General features: G+C 39.0%; 2 protein-coding genes and 1 long non-coding RNA gene across 4 annotated transcripts in view; all 3 read left to right on the top strand.

The window, feature by feature from the left end:
• LOC120715171 (sodium-coupled neutral amino acid transporter 3-like) overlaps positions 1-13042 on the top strand; it is a 31226-nt gene extending 18184 nt beyond the window's left edge. For both annotated transcript variants that reach the window (XM_040002033.1, XM_040002023.1), the window contains 9 exons: positions 4901-4983; positions 6479-6537; positions 6899-7072; positions 7250-7329; positions 7412-7512; positions 8120-8244; positions 8339-8483; positions 9428-9531; positions 9621-13042. In XM_040002033.1, coding sequence (XP_039857967.1) covers positions 4901-4983; positions 6479-6537; positions 6899-7072; positions 7250-7329; positions 7412-7512; positions 8120-8244; positions 8339-8483; positions 9428-9531; positions 9621-9725 — 976 coding nt within the window. In that variant the 3' untranslated portion in view covers positions 9726-13042. The remainder of the gene's footprint in view (positions 1-4900; positions 4984-6478; positions 6538-6898; positions 7073-7249; positions 7330-7411; positions 7513-8119; positions 8245-8338; positions 8484-9427; positions 9532-9620) is intronic.
• On the top strand, positions 1882-4792 carry LOC120715218. Its single transcript, XR_005691571.1, has 2 exons — positions 1882-4060; positions 4097-4792. It is a non-coding gene; the product is annotated as an uncharacterized LOC120715218 (long non-coding RNA).
• A 2542-nt stretch (positions 13043-15584) lies between the features above and the next one.
• LOC120715181 (guanine nucleotide-binding protein G(i) subunit alpha-2) overlaps positions 15585-18116 on the top strand; it is a 51259-nt gene continuing 48727 nt past the window's right edge. Inside the window, exon 1 of the mRNA XM_040002045.1 lies at positions 15585-16609. Coding sequence (XP_039857979.1) covers positions 16492-16609 — 118 coding nt within the window. The 5' untranslated portion in view covers positions 15585-16491. The remainder of the gene's footprint in view (positions 16610-18116) is intronic.

The raw sequence follows: 18116 nt of genomic DNA, 5'->3' as shown, positions 1-18116 counted from the left end.
ACATGTAGAGCCAAGTACTGTCAATAAGGCCTCTGCAATGTTCTGAAGACAGTTAAACTTGTCAGGTAGTGATGTCCAGCAGGTGAAAATGCAAGCTCCATGAACACGCACAGCTGTGGATTCCAGCTGCTTCGATGTTGCATTAACTGGCATTAACTGAGCCAGCTAATGCGAGACAAATCTAGCTGCTCATTAAAGATTTCTGGTTTGATCAGAAAATAAAACATTGGTCCATACACCTGAAAGTCCCAAAAACGCATTGTGAATTCTGTCTCGAGTCTACGGATGTATTCGTGTATTTCCGTGGTGCTGATGCTGAGTGGAAAGCTCCTGAAGCTTTTGAAGTGTCGGAATGTGGAAAGGTAACAACGCCCCCCTCACCAGTAGGCTAAGTTATTTTTAGCCAATTACAAGTTGAATCTGGTAGTTGGGGTTGTTAGCTAAGATACCATCATTAAGAAGTGGCACAACTAATGTATCTATGCGAGCTGATTTGCGATGTGCACCGCTGACGTGGCCATTTATTTTTTAATGCACCTTCTCAGATTAATTCACTGCGTGTCGTGCCCAGGGCTGGGCTGGGACAAAAAAACAGGCATTTTGACTAGAGACCGGCCCACCAGGTATTAAAGCTATAAAGACTTTGATTGAAAGCAAACACTGTGGTGACAGTGATGTACAGTCTTGTTGGTATATGTATGATTTCTATACATTTTACATCAGATAAAAACTTTGGTTGTAAGCTTCAGATAATTATTTAATAGCAGCCCGACATTTTAAAAGAGAATAAGAAAGTATTTCTTTGTGCCCCCCTTTCCCTGTTAATGCTCTACCTGGCCCTCCTGCCAAAACTTTGCCAGATCCACCCCTGCACAGTTACCAGCTGTCAGCTACATAAAAAAAAAGAATCCTGGTGTTATTTGTCTCTCAGAAACAGTTCATAACTTCCCTTCAACTCATTCATGTCACCTAAAAGTTAAACCTGTTTCTCCATCACAGCTCTGATGATTCAGTAAGGACATCTCCTGGTTTCATCTTCATGTTTCCCTCTCACCACATATCCAAACCAATATCATGACCAGCAGCTTTTACAGCTGTGGCTCCAGCAAACATCAGCTGATACTAGGAATTAATATTAAATAAATTCTAACAACAGCTGATCAAGCTTAAACGTACTGCTGTTGTTTAACGCGACATCCGCTGGTTTCCTCTTTCTGGCGCAAAGTGAGCGATAAACAAACAAGAGAGCCGATCAGCTGATCATTGATCAGTTTCATGATTAAAATAGCAACAGGAGAGGGAGGGGGAGAGAATGAGAGAAGAAGAGGCAACTCCAGCTTTGTGTCTTTTTCCATCCTAGCTGAAGTCCGGGACAAACTGCGTCCCTTCTCAGCTCAACACCAAACGCGTAATATTTTCTCTGAATACGGGACGATTCCGTCTTTTTACGGGAAGGTTGGCAACTCCACTAACTAACCTTATGAATAAAATAAAGTTCAACATCAGTAACATCATAGCACCCACCCAGCTGTATAGAAACTCCGTCATGCTAGCTAGTACGGAGTACAGGTTATTGTAACTGACTGTAAAAAGTCAGCACAACGAAAATAAACGAAACTTGGTTTATATCTGACCCAGATAGACTGCAGGTAATAACTTCTTACCTGAAGTTCAGTTCACCTGACACTCGGACCGGCGGCTGCCTCGGGTCTCTCCTCCTGCCTCCCCTCTCCCTCATCCACCTGCTGGCCTCCACCACTTGTTAATTTTACTGAATCTGTGGAAGCTCCGCCATAGCCACCACCAAACAACTGAGTTATTTTTACACACCGGCCAGCATCTGGCCAATCCACCACCTTTCATTGTTTATACCGTTACAAAAAAAAAAGATAATCGGGCCACCGAGCAAATGCCTAGTACGCCCCATGGCCAGTCCAGCTATGGCCGTGCCATCAGTTAACCCTTAGGGTTGCCGACCCCTGACCTAAACCCACATGACAACAGCAGTTCTCTCGTAGTTCTCAACCTACTTGCCACCTACGTTAAACGCTTATAGCCAAATGAAATAGATGTATTGAGCTCTGTAACTGCTCTACATGTCTTGCACACACACACACACACACACACACACATAAATGACAGCAGCAGGTGGTGTAAAATGGGGTGCCAAATTCTGAGGCTGAGGATAGGTCAGCTCAGGGCCAGCCCTTTAGCAACGGAGGCACACTGTGTTCATGTCCACTCGATGAACCTTGTTGTCCAAATTCATGGCGTCACAGCAACTAAGAGGAATGAGGGGTGTGTAGTGGGTCTGCAGCTTTATTTATGACTAGTGGCTCTTGAATTAGAAAGCTATCGTGTGGTGGAGAGACAGCCAAGTGCCTTTCACTCTGCCTGAGTTTAAGTAGTTTGTGCCAGTGCTGAAGTAGATCTGAATTGGTTGGTGTTGTTTTATGTAGGGTATGTGAAGTTTTTTTTTTTGGCAAAATATAAAGGGTCCAGTGATGTCCATCATGTTCAAATGCAGAGAGGCTGAGACATTTGGAAACAGTAGCTACTTTGTTGATTTTTTCTGTCTGCCATTCGGTTCTATAAAAAAATCTGTTAATCCAACCTAGGGTTGTCACTCTATGAGAACAGTGAAAGTTAAATCAAAAACTAATTTTGAGGGAGAGAAAACCAAAACTGTTTGTATTGTCACTATTGTCACTGCTAATGCAACTTTGGAAGCTAAATGTTAAAATACTGCTAGTCAGACTAACACAGTTTACTTCCAAAGACTTCATTTGACTGAACTTGGATTTGAACTCTAGACTTGACTGGACAGAACTTGTCCCAAGTGCAAGTGCACCTGCATGTGAAAGCTGCTCTCATTTGACCTACCGCCTAAAAGGCCAAAGAAGACATGACCTATGATTTGTGCAACTTCCCCTGCTTTTAAGTGACTCGCCCAAATTCGCATGCACACATGCATACACAAATAAACACTGGTAGTGTCATAGATCACACTGTGTTCCAGCATGTAGGACTGTGGCAGACAGCCGATCCTACTCATTGTGTTTCTTGCAGGGTTAAGAATAACAGGCTTAGCAGTGAGAAACAGGCTTTAGGGGACAAAGACTTTCCTATGCACAGGATTTAAGACAGTTGACTTTAAACTGCATGTTTGTGTGGTCCCATTTGGCTCTACAGCTCCTGATGTTTTAAGTTTAGACAGGTAAAATGACTATAAACATGCTGTTTCACCACATTCATTTATTTATATTCACTTAGCAGATGCCAGGTAGATAAAGCGCTAAAGTTATAGTTACAGAATAACTCGCTGTATGGATAAGTATAAAAAAGGCCCTGTAAAGTGCTTAGATAGATTAGTCCCACTGGAAAATGTCATATAGATGCCACTGCATTCCATTTAGTATAACTGATGATTTGAGTAGTGATTAAAGACAAATAAATGTTTTTAAAACTTAAATATATTATGTCCATCCTTTATTACACAACTGGATCACAGTGTCAAATCAATAAAAGCTATATCATAAAAGAAGTCAGACTCTCTGCAGCATCTCTAACTGCACCCTAACACCTGACAACTGAGTGTCAGCATTTATACAGTGGTTAACAAAGTTATTAGACCACCTGTCATAAAACAATAAAACACAAATATTTCAGTAATCTGTGAAAAACGTATTTAAAACTCAAATTTATAGCTGTTCTTTGGGCAAATAACAAAAGGAAATAATGTTTTTATACCCAAATTTGAGCAGGCGCAGTTGATTGGTAGGTAAATAACTGTATTTCGGTATCTTGATAAAATATAAGAATGTCTTTTACTATTTTTTCTGCTTTTTCTGAAAAACAGTAAATTTGAAAATTTGTTGATAACAACAATAAATTTATTTTACAATTAAACTAAAAAAAACCCCATAAATAATGATTTTGGTAATTACTAGTACTGTTATTTAGGGCAATTGGAGAATAAACCTTCGCAGGTTTGCACCCTCTGAACCTGCGCAGGATGTGTCAACAACAACAACAGGTTATGACACAGGTTACAGTGTAGGTTATGGCGTGGGTTACAAGATAGTTTACAATGTAGGTTATGGCGTGGGTTACAAGATAGTTTACAATGTAGGTTATGGCGTGGGTTACAAGATAGTTTACAGTGCAGGGTTTCAGCAGGGTTTGCAGATATGACAGATATCACGGTGTAGATTTAACACAGAAGTACGAATCCACTGTAACACTAACATTTGTCTACATGTCCTTAGAATAAACATATACATGTAATCTCAGTTACTGAGGTTGCACAACAGAGATATTTCTTTTTGAATGAATTTCACAAGATATTTGTTCAGAGTGAGGACATGTCTGGGGACCTGATGATGACAAACTAGCAGAGCTGTAGAAGGAGACTGTAAATGGGAACACTAATACTTGTCTGATGTCTTTTTTTCTGTTTGAAAGAGAGGATAAAGTGTCTGACAGGGACTTTAAGCTGATACTGGTAACATTTGCTGACTTCTTCAGTCCTAAGATGTTTAGGCACCATAGTGTTTTGCTTTACTGCATCTGTGACCTGTCATATAAATAATCTGAGTTATGCAACACACTATTCTAGTACTTCTGTCGAGAGTAACATAAGCAGACACATTTTTTCCACAATCTTGCGGCCAAGGGTGTTCCCAACAGGTTACTGTTGGCCTGACAAAATGGGGTACATCAACCATTTGGACCAACAGATTTTTAACAGCCTTGTGTCACAGATTTAGCCGCACTGACGTTTTTAAAAGTACAAAAACAGCACTAACTCTATGCTACATGTACAGAATGAAGAAATATGTTACCACCACACACTCTTACCAAAAGCTTACCAAAATAAACTCGATTTTTCTCCAAACAGTCTGTGGTACTTGAACGGAAACTACCTGGTCATCATGGTCTCTGCCAGTATCATCCTGCCCCTTGCTTTAATGAAACAGCTTGGTGAGTATAATGTAAATATATCTTTGTTATGGGAGTACTGTTTTCCACTTCCATTTACCAAAGAAAGCTGTTAGTGTGTTGGAACATGCTATAATAATACCTTTTTACAGATATTAGAAAACTGTCACAGCTATAAATTGCTCCACAGTTTGAATAAAAGCCATATATTAAAGATAAATATGCACGTTCGAATGTACAGACACATAAACAGGCACACAATCGAACATATGGTCAGAAGCTAATTCAGACATATAAGCAAATAGTTGTAAACTATGGCCAAAAATAAAGGGATGAGGATTAAGGGAAAGCTAAACTATAAAAATGAGTTTTCAGCAGTCATTCAAAACAATTATCAGAATCAGCTAACATGTGAGCTAATGCATACATCAGACAGTGATGATGTTTTTTCTCCCTACAGTTGCCCTGCTGTTAAAAAAGAAAACAAAAACAAAAACATCCTCTTTTGAATCAGACCACTAAGGCAACTTTAACCTTATTGTTGACACAATATTAAAGCAAGTGGGCAATTGTATATAGGTGAATGTATAGATGTTTTCTGCACACACAGTGACCAGAGATAAAAGATAAGCTTGAAGCAGATAAAAAAGCCAAATTCACTGATCTGTGAGTCTAGCCAGACTTCCAGGACCATGTACACATCACCAGCGGGCTTAACTTTCCAATATAAATAATAGATTATTTGAATTCCCTAAGAGTAAAAAAAAAAAAAGTAATAATATAATATGTAATATACTAATAATCAATAGCTAGTGAAATAATATAAAATATTTATGTTGTCTTCACTTAAATTTACAGTTTGACTTACATTTTTTTTTATTTTTAACTTAATTAAATGTTTTTTCTGTTTAAAATGGATCTCCATGGCAGCTGGGCAAGGTTCTTGCATAACAAGTATTATGTGTTTACAGTCTGTATTAACAGTTAATGTCCTTTTATTCAGCTACTCGTTGTAATATAGCTTCTTTAAAGTAGTTTTGCTCCTTTTCATTATACTCCAGAGTAGTGGGTTTGAGTTTTGGGTTGTTTTCATGCAGTGCATTTATCTAACTCGTGCATTTGCCAGTTTGTGTTCAAGAAATATTTTCTATACTTAGAAGTTATCAGTTAAGATTATTTGAAATTAATCCAACTTATCTAATAATTTTTGAAGGCAAAGGTATGTACATTGCAGTCAAGCAATTAGTGCGTTCTTGTCCTACCCCTCACAGCGAAAACAGCGGGCTGTTCAGTTAAAAATAATTTCTCCTGACATAATCGCACTCTCAATTCCGGCATATTCTGCTCGTTAATACACAGTATAAACATACCGTCTTTGCCCTCACAGTGCTGTGAGGTACATTTTCAGGATGTTATTGCAGTAGCTTCATTTATGACAAGAAGCATCTAAAGCTAATGCAGTTAATAATGGTTCCAAACAACACATGAATTCAGTCTGAGGAGCAGTTATGAATTTTCTCGTTCTCTTTATTTTCAGGTTACCTTGGCTACACCAGCGGGTTTTCTCTCAGCTGCATGGTGTTCTTTCTCACTGCAGTAAGTTGGTCCAACACACACAGTGGCACATCATCACAGTCACTGCGCACACAGAGCCTCTTTTGCTCTGGCATGCCTTCCTGGCGTACACTTTATGTTGCTAACTTTCCCATCCTTGTCTCTATTTTTGGTGGAATGTGTCAGTGTTTGATAAGGCTAATATAAGAGCTACTACAGACATCAGAGGTTCAAAGTTAAATCTGTCTACTTAGAGGCCGAGTGGCCCTAATCTAGATTGAAATGGTTTTTCTAAGTAGGTGTTGATAACTGGAGGATGTTTTTTTTAATGACTGACATATCACCTTATCCTTATTTTTCATGATATTCCTGTTTGTTCTTCCACATGTTGCCACATTTGCAGGTTATCTTCAAGAAGTTTCAGATTCCCTGCCCCTTTGAGGAGTTCTCAGTGAATGGTACCGCTTCCCACCTCAGCTTGAACGATTCAGTCCATATCCATGAGTACAACAACGGTGTGGTTCACGAGGATGATGACTCCCACTGCACCCCACGCATGTTCACCATCAACCCACAGGTAGGCGGCTGAGATGAAGAACCGTTTGTATCTGTGGATCTGTATCGCTTTTGAATATTGAAAGCCAGAGATGCTGAGATGCTGTAAATGTATTTGCTAGTTTCCACACATGTATGCGGGGAAGCTCAACTGCACTGCTAATAATAGACAGTCATGTGTTTATGTGTCTCTTAACAGACAGCATACACCATCCCGATTTTGGCTTTCGCTTTTGTTTGCCACCCTGAGGTCCTGCCCATCTACACTGAGCTACGCAAGTGAGTCGCCCATCTGTAACCTGCAATGTTTGATAACATCTCAGTGCAAAATGTGGCATTAATGTCCACTCTTTGATTTTAGCCCATCAAAGAAGAAGATGCAGAAGGTGTCCAACATTTCCATCTTAATCATGTACACCATGTACTTTCTGGCAGCTCTCTTTGGCTACCTGACTTTTTATGGTGAGGGCAATTTTCCCTGACATTTCTTTTACGATTGGTGTTTCAGTACCAGTGGACGAATACAAATGGCTGTGTTCATATCAAGTGGACAGAACAGTGATAGATATTTGTTATTATTAAGTAAGACAAAAGGAATCTAGTTTGGGCTGGAAAATATTTGACTAGGGAGATTAGTTTTTTTTAGAGGGGCAACTCAGATACGGTGTTAAAATGTTCAATATATTTTACAAATCTTGCAAAAAATAAAAATAAATATCATTTTCCTTGCAAAGGAATAGCTTTTCCTTGTTGTTAATTGTTAGTTATTGTGTATTAGCTATTAAGTGCCATCATCCAGACGATCTAATGTGGTTTCTATAAAAGCGTAGTAACCTTTTTCATGGAAAAATTGAGTCTCTGTAGACAGATTTTCTAATCAGGGGTTTTGTTTTGTTTTGTTTTGTTTTGTTTTGTTTAATGATTCCATCCTTTACAGAATTTGCCTCTACTGTGTTACATGGAACCCAAGCGCCCTCTTGTGGAGATTGTTTGTCATGGTATGCTGTCCACAGTTGCTGAGTAATGAGCTCATGCGCAGCTAAACTAGTTTCTGTTGATATTTCTGTAGGCAATGTGGAGCCTGAACTACTGCACACATACAGCCGGATTGATCCTTACGACACTTTGATCCTGTGTGTGCGAGTGGCTGTCCTTACTGCTGTAACACTGACAGTCCCCATTGTGCTGTTCCCAGTAAGTGATGCATTTTATTTCAGTCTTCATTCAATAATTAAATTAATATTGTAACATTATAGTGTTTCTAATGTGATTTTTTTTTTGCCCACAGGTGCGTAGAGCCATCCAGCAGATGATATTTCCCACCAAATCTTTCAGCTGGTTACGTCATATTGCCATCGCTCTCATTCTTCTCACCCTTATTAACATGTTGGTGATATTTGCTCCTAACATTCTGGGAATCTTCGGCATTATTGGTGTGTATAATACTGAATGTAAAGTTGGAATAATATCAAAACAGTAATGCTTTTCTTATGCTCTGGAGTCTGAGACTCAAGAAGAGGGGGTATAATGCTTAAATCTCCAAGAGGCAGTAAGGGAACTGATAGGTTGGATTTATGAGTAACTTCAGTTGCCATTTGTATACACACACAAACAAATATTAAATTTTAAAAACGTGATCAGTGTCATGGACACACTGACAGCTTAAGTCAATATTTTTGTTCCACTTTGTTTTCAGACTGAGGTCATGTTTCATAGGTTACAGGTAAAAGTATAAAACATTAACTTTAGGGACTACCGGGTACTTCCTCAAAGCAAGGGTTTACGTACAGAGTTCACCTGTTTTTGAATCTATGCACAGAAGCAGAAAAAATAGAGGATATAATAAATAGAGCTGTTTTCAGATTTTGCTTTTTTGTGTGCTAGCGTGTAAAACAGAGGGGATTAGGAGAATGGGATTAGGATTAGGCACATGTATATGTTGTATAAATAATCAAAAAGTCTGAATAAAAGTATAAATTACAAATCAAGTTTACAGAAGGGCAGCAGTGACACGGTGGTTAGCACTGTGGCCTCACAGCAAGAAGGCCCTGAGTTTGACTCCACTGTCTGCCCGGGACCTTTCTGTGTGGAGTTTACATGTTCTGCCTGTGTTTGTGTGGGTTATCTCCGGGTACTCCAGCTTCCACTCACAGCCCAAAGATATGCACTTAGTGGGGTTAGATTAATTGGTGATTCTAAATTGGTTGTCTATCTCTCTGTCCCTGTGTCAGATTAGTGACCTGTACCCCCTGGAGGAGAACGAATGGATCGAGAATTTAGAAAACAGAAAACAAACATCAACAAATAATAATGAGTCCCGTGCATTTTTTTCTTATCAAAGTTTTATTACAGCATTGCATGCTTTTTTATTTTTCAGGCGCCACATCAGCTCCTTGCCTTATTTTCATCTTCCCTGCTGTCTTCTACATCCGCATTGTTCCCAAGGAAGATGAACCCATGAACTCTCTTCCTAAGATAATGGTGAGGCAATGAAAATATTTGCCATGCATGTTACATCATTTTACAACTTCTTGATAGTTAAGTCCAAAATGTTTTCCCATCATTCTTAGGCTGCCTGCTTTGCCGCTTTGGGTTTCTCCTTCATGGTAATGAGTCTGAGCTTCATTATTATCGACTGGACAACAGGGGAAGGCCTCGCTGTTGGAGGACACTAAGTGCTGCTTCATTGTGTGTAGTCTTAGGGAAGGGGTACATACTGTAAAACGGTCAATGGTTAGAAAACACTGTCAAGTAAGCAGGAACACACTACAGGGCTGCTAAGAACAGCTTCCGGATTTCTAAATGTGTAAAACACCCAGTATAGTATGTGGGTAGAAAGGAATCACTCTTGGAAATCAATGTAACTTTCTGACTGTAATTTAACATGTATCTGTACAAAATCCATTCATTTCAATATTTTATTATTTAAGTTAACAGAGTGTAAAATTTTATTTGAATAATTACGAATGAACAGGGTTGTTGTTCTGTTTTGTTTTTTTGTTACCCTGTGTTAGTGCGATAACATCCAAGGATGCAGGGATGATAGTGAAATTGTCTTTCCCTGTTGTTTTCCCTTTACTCACACACACAAACAGCTGCAGCTGGTACTGTACAGAGAAAGACAGTATGATTGACAGTATGAAAGGAAACAAATTAAGATAAAGTATAAACAAGAGACAGTAAAATAACATATTTTTTATGTAATATTAGTTATTTTCCATTAAATGCACAGAAGAAAACAGATTATTTCAACCTGCACCAGCAGCGATCTGAACTGTTCATTCTCATCATTATTATGTAATATTATATAGTGAGGTGTTTTAAAGCCTTAGAGCATGGCTGACATTTAATTATGTGTATGTATTGTTTGCTTCATATGCATAAATCAACAAATTTTATTCAAAAACCTGGGTGCCTTTTAGCATTTAACAAAAAGCACACAAAGATACGATGAAAGCAAGAGTTTATATTTATTTAGCTAACTACCAGAAACATGTTTTTGATTTCAAATGAAATATATTTAATTCTACTTTATACAATGAAACCAATAATCATGATACAGAGATAATTCACACAAATAATATTTCACTTGTTTGTTAAAATGTAAAGTGTTTGATAAAGAAATGCCTTTTTAATGCTTTTGTAGTGCATATAAGCCAACTGTGACCCTTAATATAAAGAGTTCAAGTTTACTTTAACACTTTGTAGAAGTTTATTTACCTTATTTTATTCCTTCTTCGAGGGTTTCAGAAATAATTTCTTTACTCTACCACATCACTACAATTTACAAGTTGGATGATGACTGGGTTTAAAAAAAATAAATCTAAACAAGTGCCACGCTTTTCATGAATAAAAAAGAACACCTACATGAACGTTTAAAGCCCAGTAATGAGCATGTTATGTCCAGTTTCCAGTCTTTTTGCTCAGCTAAGATAACAGCTAGGTAGCTCTACTTTTATATTTATCGTAAGACGTAAAACTGGTGATGATCTCGTTTAATTTTAAGCAGCATCAAAGAGAATGTTCATCTTCCCAAACTGTCCCAACTATTCGCTCACTTTTAATCACCCGTGGTTAAAATTTAAAGGATGTATTTGCCCAGATTCCAAATACATAAATAAAGGCCATGTAAATAGTTTGGTTGTACCCAGGGTTTAATAGGAATTTTATAAACAAATGTATAGACACGATGTATATATCTAAAAAAAAATAAGCAAATAAAACCAAAACGTCATGCATTGCTAGATACCACTAGGTAAAAATGAAGAAAATGTAGTTTCTAGTTGTAATTCAGTTTGGACCTCTGACCTCTGACCTCTGAGTTGTTGGGTTTTTTTGTTGTTGTTGTTGTTTTTTTGGCTCTGCCTGCTGGAAATCTGTAAAATTAAAATGAGTTAATTTGATAGATCGATGTGATGATGATGCTTTTGTTATTCTGTCGCATTATCATTGCTTCACTAGTTGATAGTAATTTGCTTGGTCTTGTTGGCCATAAACATGAAGTTAATCTTTTTGCATGATGTCAAGTCTGTTCTGTATTTGGTGTAGTGAGCAGAGATTTGCCTTCCAGCACTGTCACATAGAGATGTTAAGTAATAACTGTGCATTTGGCATCTTATAGTGAAGCGTACTGAAGTCCCAATCTGTTTTGTGTTACGTGTTAAAAAGTCGTTCTTAAAAAAAACCCTCAGACTATTACGATTACTGTCATTACGCTCAGAGACAGAAGACTTTTTTTTTAGTTTAATTCATGTGTGTTGAGGAATACCTCCCAAATTTTGGCTTAAAGTGATCTCAACACCCATAACGGGTATGACTAACTACATAGGAGTATGCTTTCACAGACTACAGGGGCTTTAGATTGTGTAATATATATGAATATAAACCATAAATTCACAGCTTTTAAACCAATGGAAAAATTTCTCATGGACAAAAGTGAGAAAAGCTTATGACAAATACTTTCAACTTCTACCCAAAGATGGTTTTATATTGTATAACAACTCCCAGACTTTAGAAAAGTCAAGGACAAATTCTCAGTTTATTTATATATAACTCTATTTTCTGTTTTTTGTAGCAGTTTTGACTCCAGGTTAAGTTGGGTTTTTTTTTTTCCAGACTAATCATGAGCAGAAGAAATATCCAGTATCCTTTTCAGTATTGCTTTTTCACATTTACTTGCTGTGCTCCTTGTAGTGTTATTGGAGGTTTAGTCTCATCAAGTTCAGTAACCAAAGTTACTAAAGGGATCTTGGGGTTACTTTAAGGGATCTTGCCAAAATAACAACTGACTACCTACTGCTTTAAAATGCTATAGCTTTTAAACATGTGCCACCACATGATATCAAATGTTAATCCATCACGTATGTAAGCAAATCTGTGTGATATGTTACTAGAGCTGTAGTTCAAGAAGTTAATTATAATGTCGCTACAAGTAGATAACAATGCCTCTGGACTTTGGTGACTTTATATAAATAATGTATATAAATGTATGCCTTTTATATTTGTGTTGCATATTTACAGTAGCTTGTAAAGTGTAAATAGCTGAACAATTTTAGTTTGCCAATAAAATAATTGTAGATGTTTTTAGATTGTCTTTCTTGGCCTCATTTACCCCTTGACTCAAACAAATTGTTATTTGGACAGTGCGTGTTTCTGGGTTTTTTTTTCTTCTTTTACTATGTACTGCTCTTAATTTGTAGGCAATTTTAGTATTTGATAGATATTAATACAATAATGTGCGCAAGCCTTGAGTCATTCTTCATTTCTTTTTTATATTGCCAGGAAAATGCATTCTCTGTCAAGATGATCCCGCACTACTTAAGTAATGTTAAGATCTGGGCTTTTGGTGATTGGTGGCATCTATGACTGTTAGTGCCTCATCGTGTGTTTTGCTATCTTGGTCTGTTTGTATTGCACTGGCAATATGCTTCAGATCGCTGTCATGCTGAAAAATAAATGAGATCCTTTCCAGATGGATCCAGGTGGATCGAAATCTGTTGGACTTTTTTTGAATGCATAATTCCATCCCCAACATTACTAGCTGACATGCAGCTCCGACCATGACAGAATCTCCACTGTGTTTCCCGGATGACTGTGAACACTCACTGTTGGACCTCTCTCTTGAACTCATCTGCACATACTGACAACAATTTGAACCAATATTTTCAAATTTTCAATTTTCACTCTGTAAGACCTGTTGCCGCTGATTTTTAGTCCAGGTGTTCAGTAATTTGTCATGCATCAGCCTTTTCTCCTTGTTGTCTTTGTTTAAGAATGGATTCTTGACAGCCAACCTTCTACTGAGACCATTGCTGATGAGTCCCAAAAGGTTGATTCTGTTCATCTGGATGTAGTGTTTTTAAGTGGGAGAAACATTTTGTCACTCATCCAAGTGACGTGTCTGCAGAAGTAATTTGGATGAGTGATGAAACGTTTATCCTACTGGAAATGCTGCGTCCAGATGAACAGAATCAGCCTTTTAGGTTTTCCTTACCTGGATGATTGAGCATGCATCAAAATATTTCTGATGAGGTTTCAGTGAACACTAACTAGATCAACTACAGGGCCAGATGCATCTCTCAGGTCCTGGGTCAGGTCTTTGCTAGATTTCCCCCCCCCCCCCTATTTCTTAAGGACATTACATTTAAATGCTGTTCATTTGCTGTACATAGTTGGAAGCTAAACATAAATACATAAAAAAAACTTTTGCATTTGACTGTAGATCTTACCAATATTGGAATCCCGGAACCTCTGTTTTTTAAAGGTGTTCAGGCTGTTTTAAAGACAAGCTTATCATTTTAACTGCTCAGTTTTCCTATGAAACTGTTTGTCATCATGAGCCGTCGCTGCTGACCTCATTATGGCAACATACTGCTGGTTTTTACTGTAACACATTAAGACTTTTATTTAGACCGGCACAGGTCTGTGTATTTCTGAATGCTCAAGCTAATGTTACATTTAAGTACTATAGAAATGAACCCAACAGAATATCATCTATATTGACTCAGACTAAAGACGTTACAGCAGTAGCAAGGGCCCTGCAGTTAAATGGTACATTAGAACTCAGCAATAAAAGGTTTTATTTTTTTATTTTTTTTTTACAAGAGAACAAAAGCCAAGACTAGTAAAATGGCTGTAATAAGCCTACTGTGAGCTGGTATAGTTCAAGATTATTTATTATTTTTAAATGCCCCATTCCTTTATTGTGCTGTGAAAATATTGTTAAAATAAAGAACGTGTCTCTCATGTCAAATAAATATTAGTAGCCATGTTTTTTCACTCTTAGAAGATTAGAATAACTCAGATTATAGCAGTGGAAGTGATTATTTTATCTTAAATTGTATCTGACTTTATATTGGAACTGTCTGTTTTAACAGTGTGTGTCTGACAAGGTAATCAGCAACACAGGGGCACCACAAGGGACTGTCCTCTCCCCCTTCCTCTTCACCGTCTACACCACAGACCTAGGCCACTGCACAGAGACCTGCCATCTTCAGAAGTTTTCTGATGATTGCGGTGGTTGGATGCATCAGCAGGGATGGTGAGACAGAGTACCGGGCTGTGGTCGACTCCTTTGTCACATGACGTGAGCAGAATAATCTGCAGCTCACCGTGGCAAAGACCAAGGAATTGATCGTGGACTTCAGGAAGACCAGGAAACACTTGGCCCCTGTTTAATCCAGGGGGTCAATGTTGACATTGTGGATGACTATAAATACCTCGAAGTATACATAGACAATAAATTGGACTGGGCTAAAAACACCACAGCACTTTACAGGAAGGGCCAGAGTTGTCTCTATTTTTTGAGGCGGATGAGGTCCTTCAACATCAGTCGGACAATGCTCAGGATTTTCTACGAGTCTGTGGTGGCCAGTGCAATCCTCTACGCTGTTGCATGCTGGGGGAGCAGATTGAGGGTTGCTGATGCCTACAGACTCAATAAACTGATCTGCAAGGCCAGCAATGTTGTGGGGATGGAGCTGGACTCTCTTAAGGTGGTGTCGGAGAGGCGAATGTTGTCCAAGATAAAGACAATGTTGGATAATTCCTCCCACCCACTCCATGGCATGCTGGCTAGCCACAGGAGCACGTTCAGACTATGGCCATCTTTCTGTACAACTCCTCCACCTAACACACTGTATACACTGTGATAGCTACACCCTTTTTGCACATGCTCTTCTTTCTTATTCAGATATTTATTAGTAAGTGACTTATATGTATGTATGTATATATTGTACTGGAGCACTGTTACCCACACAATTTCCCCTGGGGATCAATAATTTTTTCTGATTATGATTCAGATTTTTAATGTAATTGGTTATTTCAGTGGTAATATAATTTGATTCTATATTTTGATATAATTTGATTCTTTATGTTTTGTTTTGGAAAACAGCTTGTGTCCAACCTCAGGCAGTCCACCATACACATAATCTGTAATTTCTATATAAAGTTTATTCGCTGCAATGCCTTTAAGTCTTTAACCAGTAGATAAACTCTATAACTGTGTACGTCCATTGGATGGCGCTGCACGTCAGCTATTCTAGCGGTCTCATTTGGTGCCAAGGTATTTCATAAACATGTGACGACAAGACTCTTTAGCCATTTTAACAGCACTCCGTGCATCCTTGACCAGAGAGGTGCCCCTGCGTATCGCAGTTGGTCAGTGAAAAGAGGGCGGACTGCTGGCCTTCATTTCATTTGTCATGCTAGAGTGTGCATCCGCGGGAAATGCAGAGGAATGAGGCTGGCACAGCGCCCACTGCGGTCTGCACATCACACTCCTAAAATCACGCCTCGCTGGTTTGCACATTAATTGGTTTCGCTCACACGAGCTACAGCGTAGAGCTCACCTGATTTAACAGGGCTATCGCGACAAGTTGCTCGAGTGACGTCGCTGCGACTGGTTGACAACTTACAATTGTCACACGATGATCAGGTTTTTCGCGCGAGCCTAAATACGCACAGAAAGAGACTGCAGCACTGTCGCCACCACCGAGGGACGCGCTGCTTACCAGGCCAGGACTAAGTGAGCCAGTCTACCGTGGAGCAGAGAGCACGGGCATTTCAGTCTGTGGATGGATGCAAGACATCGGGATTTGATAGATTCGACATGGACCACATACAAATCTGAGGTTTAGTGTAACAAACACAAACCCAACAACAACAAAACAAAACAGCAAATGTTCTGAATTCATTTGCCTCCCTTTTGAGCTTCTTGTAGACCAGAAGAGCGGGACCACAGACTTCTTGCAGGTGGATAAGCTGACTTTGTTTGCAAGTGGAAGAGGCTGTTTTTTCTAGAAGGCAGTACTGGAAGCAAAAGCTGTTCCATTGTTATTCCTGGCATCGGGCGACGCACTGAAACCATCAGCACTCTGAGATTCTTATTGTTTTTTTCTTTTTTTTGCGCAAGCGGTCGGTGCGCCCCTGCGTTTGGATCCAATGGGTTGTACGGTGAGCGCCGAGGATAAAGCTGCTGCGGAGAGGTCAAAGATGATTGACAAAAACCTCCGAGAGGACGGGGAGAAGGCAGCCAGAGAAGTGAAATTGCTTTTATTAGGTAGGTAGGTTACATCTGGAGTTGACTCCTCAGGAAACTGAAAGGAGTGTTTCTTACTCCAGAAATGATCGTGTCACGTTGTCTGTACATAATACTCCGAAAACTCATAAAACCATAAATATTACAAACTACCACAAAGGCGACCAAGTTAAACCTCACTATATCTAAGGCAGGACACTATACACATAATCTTAGCTACAGCATAGAAAAGGGGCCATTTCAGTGCTCATCTGTCTACAGTCATGTTGTGTATTATTAATTAGCCTACACAAGTGCCCACACTATATACTTGGAGATAAGTCAGATATCCTCATGTCAACATGCTGCACAGCTTCTTAGAGGATTGAGCTGGCATTTTTCCCAGAAAGCTTAATTCAATATATTAAACCTGTGGGCATTCACAGGATTACACTTCAGCTCTACTCTTATACTCACATTAATCTCTCTCAAAGGGATACAGGGAAGAAAATGCCAATTTAATAGGTGGCAACAGCAAAGCAACAGTTTATATCGAACAAATTCTGCATCTTGAAGGCACCATCTCCTTTCCTCCTTCTGCATTTCCATCCTGTGTGCACACAAAGTCGCATACATATGCAAACAGGAAATACATCCTCCCACTCATTACCGCATTCTCACTTCCCTTCTTAACAGTTTCAGCTGTTTAAGTTTGACTCGATCGTGCTTCTGATTGGTCTGTCAGCTCCTTCGAAAGGGATTGCGTTTAATGTCAGGACAAGAGTTTGTGTGAATGCCAGTAGAAGTGGGCATTTTCTGAAAGCTGTTTTTCCTGGCATGATCGCAAGCTTACCAGCAATCTCCCTCCTTACTCCAGCTCTGTTTTCAGAAGATGTGGAAAGATTTGCAAATCATATGGGCGATGTAAAAACATGATAACCAAAAAGACACCATGATAAGCAAAAATATACCTGCAGGCTACTCTCTCAGTTAATTCGGTTATTTGGCAATTAGTAATTTAACTTGGTTGTTAATATTGTTATTGCTAATATTTATTACCTCTATGGATAGTTTGGATGTTTAAATGGCCTGTATTTGTATAGCGCTTTACTCAGTCCCTAAGGACCCCAAAGTGCTTTACACTACATTCAGTCATCCACCCATTCACACACTGGTGATGGCAAACTACATTGTACATAGCTGCCCTGGGGCGCACTGACAGAGGCGAGGCTGCCAGACACTGGCACCACCGGGCCCTCTAACCACCATCAGTAGGCCCAAGGACACAACGACCGAGGCTGTCCGAGCCGGGGCTCGGACCGGCAACCTTCTGATTACAAGACGAACTGCCAACTCTAGAGCCACGATCGCCTTCAACTCTGGTTATGCACACATATTTCAACTAAAATAAAACTGGTTTTTCCTTCTCACATAAATTCACCCCATCTCTTAGAGGAAAAATAAAATATAAATAAAAAATTGTATCAAAGCTTAATGCAAATTACTGCTTTCTCTTTTTAACTTTTTTAGTTAAAACATCTTTGCCATC

This window comes from Simochromis diagramma, unplaced genomic scaffold (assembly GCF_900408965.1).
Source record: "Simochromis diagramma unplaced genomic scaffold, fSimDia1.1 OVJJ01000320.1, whole genome shotgun sequence".
Taxonomy (NCBI): domain Eukaryota; kingdom Metazoa; phylum Chordata; class Actinopteri; order Cichliformes; family Cichlidae; genus Simochromis; species Simochromis diagramma.
This window is presented reverse-complemented; position numbering and strand designations above follow the sequence as displayed.